Source organism: Diceros bicornis, chromosome 10 (genome assembly GCF_020826845.1).
Source record: "Diceros bicornis minor isolate mBicDic1 chromosome 10, mDicBic1.mat.cur, whole genome shotgun sequence".
In the NCBI taxonomy this organism is placed as follows: domain Eukaryota; kingdom Metazoa; phylum Chordata; class Mammalia; order Perissodactyla; family Rhinocerotidae; genus Diceros; species Diceros bicornis.
In genome coordinates, this window is record NC_080749.1 from 83,737,680 (window position 1) to 83,743,679 (window position 6,000).

General features: G+C 40.9%; 1 protein-coding gene across 1 annotated transcript in view; it reads right to left on the reverse strand.

Annotated features, from left to right (window-relative positions):
• DYTN (dystrotelin) overlaps positions 1–4,345 on the reverse strand; it is a 59,048-nt gene extending 54,703 nt beyond the window's left edge. Inside the window, 1 exon segment of the mRNA XM_058549692.1 lies at positions 4,286–4,345. Within this exon segment, the coding sequence (XP_058405675.1) occupies positions 4,286–4,304 (19 nt within the window). The 5' untranslated portion in view covers positions 4,305–4,345.
• Positions 4,346–6,000: the final 1,655 nt, after the last annotated feature.

Genomic DNA, 6,000 nt, shown 5'->3' on the forward strand with positions numbered 1-6,000 from the left:
CAACAACCAGTTAGAACAGGGAATTTTAAACATCTATAAAGTGCCTAAAGTAAACAAAACAATTAATGTGCAAGACCTTATAAAGCTTTACTGAAAGATATTAAAGATAATATGAATAAATGGAGAAATCTACTTCCTCCATTCCTGGATATTCCTGGATAGGAATGTTCAATATTGTAAAGATGTGAATTCTACCCTAAATGAATCTATAGATTTAAAGCAATTCCAATCAAAATTCTAACTGCTTTTTTAAACTTGACAAACTGATAATAAAAGTAACCCGCAAGAATAAATGCAATGTGGGCTTATTTCAGGAATAAATAGAGTAATAGAGAATAGAGTCAGAAACTGACATATGTATGTATAGGATTTTAGTGCATGATAAAGATGACATTTTAACTCAATAAGGAAATTACAGGTTGTTAAATAAAATAGTGTCGTGGCCATTGAATGTGACCATTCAAGGCCATATGAGACCATATAAGGCCATTATATTTTTGGAAAAATATATTATAGGTACTCTAGTTCATATCATACACAAAAATAACATCAGATGTACTAGAGTTTAACATGAATTATTAATTATTAAGACAAGAATACTTAGAGAAAATATGGAAAAATTTTGACAATCTTGAGATTGAAAGGCATTTTTAAGCATGATTACAAGGCTGAAACCATGGCAATATGTCTACAGTTTAGTATGATCCTATTTTTGTAAATAATAACAAAAAATAATAACAAAGAATAATAGCAAAAAATAACACAATAAACCCAGTGAGGAAGGTTATATATCAAACTTCCAACAATGTTTCTCTGGGGGCAGGGGCACTTTATGGGAGGAGTTTGTGTTCACTTCCTATAACATGAGAAAGATCGGAATGGCAATGGGGACAGATATATGACATAATTTGCTGGGTAAAATTGGCAGGAATCGGTGGCTGATTGAATATAGGAGGGAGACCAAGGTGTTGAAAATAATGGGAAGAAGAAGTTTGGGCATGAAGGTGGAATGGGAGCTGGTTTTTCACACACCGAGTTTGAGGTTTCTATAAGACATCTGGGTGGAGATGTTGAGTAGGCAGCTGGAATTCCCCCAGATGCTGGGCATCCAGGAGTCTGGCTCTAGGGCTTGGCCTCGGAGGCTTGGCCTCAGAATAGAGGGAGATGGAGAGAACAGCCCTCGGATTGCAGACCCTGGAGCTGAGGTGACCTGAGAGACTAGGCAGACATTGGTCAAGGTGTCTTTCTGACAAGGCTTGATGACCAAGCACAATCCAGGTGAAAGGCACCGGGTCAGACACCGGGAGTGCTGCACTGGAGCGGGAGGGTTCCACATGGTGACAAAAAGGAGAAGCTTACAGTGATTTCCCAGCTGAGGGGGAGTAGTCACGGGAAATTTTTAGGGCATCGCTGTCCAATAGAAGAAATGTGAGGTGAGTCAAATATGTCACCTTAAATCCTAGCAACTACATTTTAAAAAGTAAGAAGAAGTAGGTGAAATTAATTTTTATAATGTATTTTATTTAATCCAATATATCAAAATATTATTATTTAACATGTAACCAACATAAAAATTATCAATGAGATATTTGCTATTCTTATTAAGTCTTTGAAATTCAGGGTCTTTTTTAGCACATCTCCATTTAGACTAGCTGTGTTTCAGAGCTCAATAGCCACATGTGGCCAGTGGCTGACATCCGGACAGCTCAGTTTTGGAGAATGCTGGGAGGGGAGAAACCACATCCCAGTGACATTGTTGCGGCAGGGCAAGCTAGTCCTCCCTTGGGTAATTAATTAGATGAGGTAATAAAGCCTCTTTGAGCTGAGTTTTCTGTCACAAGCAACTGAAATATTGCCAACTGGTACAACCCCTGAGGTAGACAATGAATGGGGAAGACTCGCAGGTGAGAGGATCAGCCTTGGCAGGAAGCCCATCCCTCGTTCCCTGAGAGGAAGAGTGGAAGCATATGCTGGGGTGTGTGGGAGAAGTGCATGTCTGAGGGCTTCTGTTTTCTTGATGAAGTTGGGGACAAGTTCACCCACTTAGAGTTGGGAGGACGTGGTGGGGTAGGAAACTTGAAGAACGGGGGAGATTTGAGCTAGTTACAGCAGAGAGTGAAAGAGGAAACCAGCCACAAACTTTGGAAAGAATGCCACGCACCTTTGCGTCTCCAATATCTCCTGTGATAACCAATTTCAAGTCCATAGCATTTACACCTGTAATGCTCGCTTGGAGGCTAATTTCCACATGCAAGCAAGCTTTGAGCCCAGGACTGACTTGTATTTATTATGCAAAACGGAAGAAGCCTTGAGGAAAATATAACTATTTTCATGCTGAATGTCAGCGGATTACCAGGTGGGACGCATCCTGGAGGGCCTGGAGCACACCACAGGCCTCTCCCTGAACACCTGGTGATTCAATGATCAACATACGGTCACGAGTGGAAGACACCTACCTCAGGTGAGCATGGGCTGTGCCTAAAATTGTCATCAAAACAAGTGATCTTGTTTAAGACCCCTCCACATCTTTTTTTTTTTCCTTTTTTGAACAGGTGCAAACATATCAAAGAACCTAGAATTTGCTCTAAATCTTTTGTTATGGAGTATTTTCTTATGTTTTAAAAATGCTTAGTTTTCAGATGAGTCCAATGTTAAAGCACAGGAGAAGTCACCTCTCTGCCTAAGTCTGGAGAAGGGAAACAAGTTCAAAAGTAGCCCTAATAGTGTGGAAATAATTTACAAAAGTGTAGTGCCCAACGTTCTTTTCCTTCTGGAACTGGCCAGTTTTTGTGCCCCGCTTCCTCTCAGATGCACCAAATGAGCAGAGCGAGTCAGCAAACTGGGGGCTCCGCTGGCTCCCAGAGGCTGCTCCCGGTGGAAGAGTGATGCTGCGGGGGCCCCGCCATCTGGCCCCGCACACTCCTGTGGAGCTGTGTTTTGCAGCGTCATCTGATGAAGTTACGCAGCATAAAATGCAAGCTGTGTTAGAGCAACGTGGAAGATGAACAGGTATCCCAGATCATCCACCACCAGCCCTGCCTCCTCAAGGCTTGTGGGAAAAAACTCAAGAAAGGAAGAAATTGCTGGGTGTATCCAGCCCAAAGCTACAAAGTAGTTTCAGATGCGTAAGGAAATAATAATACAAGCTACATATGGTCTCACTCATGGCAGCAATTTGCCTGGGAAATGTATTTTGCTTTAAATGATTCTTATTTTTGCTTAACCAAATCAATGTGTCATTTTCTACAATAACTAAGATGAATGTAATAAGTCTTTCAACTGTCCATCATCTAGTTTGATGATCCAGAAATAGATATTTTAGGTCAGTGGTCCTCAAAATGTGGTCCCAGGTGAGCAGCATCTCACCTGGGAACTTATTAGAAATGCACATCTCGGACCCCAGTGCAGACACCACCTCAGATCCCAGCCCAGGCCTCAGCCCAGACCCCGCCCCAGACCCTGCCCCAGACCCTCTGAGTCACACACTCTGGAGGCGGAGCCCAGCATTTCAACAAACCGTCAGGTGATTCCGAGGTGCATTAAATTTGAGAAACATTAGAGAAAATTGGGCTTTGGGTGGATTATCTACTGCTTTGTGTTAAGTTTATCAATATGCAGGCCCAAATTTGGGAAACCCAAAGATAATTTGAATCTTTGTTGTTTCAAATCATAATGTTGTTTAGGTAAATAACTTGAGATATTACAGAATTTTATATAAAACAGGTAAAGTTAATCTAGACGTTAGCGAGGGGAATAAGGCTGCAACTAGACCCAGCAATAAAGGTGTCACAAGCCAGTCCAGGGCCCTCTGCAGCATTCAGAGATGCTGGAAGAAAGGGGGATTGGCTTCCCAACACCCATTTATCAAATATTCATATGATGACAGCTGTGAGACCTGCCTCCGAACTTTGGGCCCCCAGGGTCCTGTGAGCTCGCTCCTGATATTAAAATACCTACTGTGATGTCATTTTAATAGTGACGTATGAAGCTATATGAAAATAAGTCAGTTTTTGTGTTTGAATAGCAATTTAAAATATAATTATATTGAAAGCAAGTATTTTGTTATATTATTTTTGGTGCTTTGGAGACAACAGACCACATACTCTTCAATACATTATGAATTTATGTTTACAAGAGAGTCTTTTTAATCATCCAATGGTTTCTTTTTCAGCCAGAAATTTGCCAAATGTCTACTCTTCTGCAACTCAGAAGTCTGAAAATACAACATCTGTGCCTAATTTTTTTGTTTACAAACTGTGCTTAGATACTTGACAGTAATACTCACCTTGTTTACCTGGGTCCATTTCGGGAATTTCTTAGAATGGCAGATGGCAAGCAGGTCCTTGTCACTGGAAATGAACCAATATTTTAAGCAGAAGGTTGTGTGGTGGAGGAGTGGGGGTGGGGAGCAAAAAGGGCCTACACAGCCTTTTCACCTGTGGGACAATGAGTCGGAGGTGTCGGGGAAAATGAAATCTCTGAGGAGAATAAAAATAGGGAAGATAGGTGTCGGGGAAAATGAAATCTCTTAGGAGAATAAAAATAGGGAAGATTGGAGTAGCCTTTCTAGGGACTTAGAGTCTATCCCAGAAACTGACCACAGTACCTGAAACTAACACTGCAAATAGCTACAACTTTTGAGGCATTATACTTTTAAGAGTGGACTGGATTCTCACTTCGAGAAAATGTAAATTTACTTGAATTTCGAAGGACAAAATTTGAAACTCGCAATGCTTAAATTTCTAATATCACTATGCTAAATAATTCTACATATCAAATTTCTGATGAATACTATCCATTTAAACACCTTATCACATAAATATGTATGTATACATGTATGTATCACATACATGTATACATGTATATATTGTACCTGTATATATACATATGTGTGTATATATAGAATTCAGTTAATATTTTCTTTTAAAAAGTGTATTCAATTAACTATCTGTTGTTTCATGTTGCACCTGTTGTTCAAACTGTATATTCACTGTCAACAAAAAGAATGGGTTATACTATAGGAAAATCATATACAGTTCTAAGAAAAAGACATTTCTTAACACGAGCAGCTGAAAACTGTTTTAAAAACTTACATGATAATTAAATGTAAATAGTACTTTTCCCCTTCTTCAAATGAATGAATTAAGGCACAAATTATTTGGGCAGATAACATTTTACAAAGGGAGAAAGCAAAAGCAAAAGCTAAAACTGAAAAGTTCTTTAAAAATATGGTAGCAAGGGCCAGCCCCCCGGCTTAGCGGTTGGGTGTGCGCGCTCCGCTACTGGCGGCCTGGGTTCGGATCCCCGGCGCGCACCGACGCACCGCTTCTCTGGCCACCCCGAGGCAGCGTCCCGCATACAGCAACTAGAAGCATGTGCAACTGTGACATACAACTATATACTGGGGCTTTGGGGAAAAAAGGAGGAGGATTGGCAATAGATGTTAGCTCAGAGCACATCTTCCTCAGCAAAAGGAGGAGGATTAGCATGGATGTTAGCTCAGGGTTGATCTTCCTCACACACACACAAATATATATATATATATATACGGTAGCGATAGTGATAATCCCAGACATGCCAAAACTAGGAAGGCTCCAAATACATTCAAGTAAGGTTTGTTTTGAAAAGTTGTAGTAAGGGAAATGAGGTTAGAACTCCTCTTGGTGTGGGAATGCCCCCTGAGCTTTTCCTGAAGTCCCCACGCAGGTGCAGAAGGGCCCAGCCCCCTCCCATCAACAGTACAGCTGGAGATACACTCTTTCTGCCTCTACGCAGGTCTTACCTTTCTTAGTTTCCTTGAAGAAGCATTTTAGCCAAACATCCTATATAAGTTACTCAGCAGTTTTGGAAGAGGGAAAAGAGGGTAATAACAGATTTTCAGATGTGGATTCCTGTGGAGAGGTGACGTCTTGTTCTGACTGCCCAGCAACTGCAGGCAAAACAGTGACGTGGAGATGGCCCGGTTTTTAAGGCTCACAGAAGTGCATTCATTAGCAATAG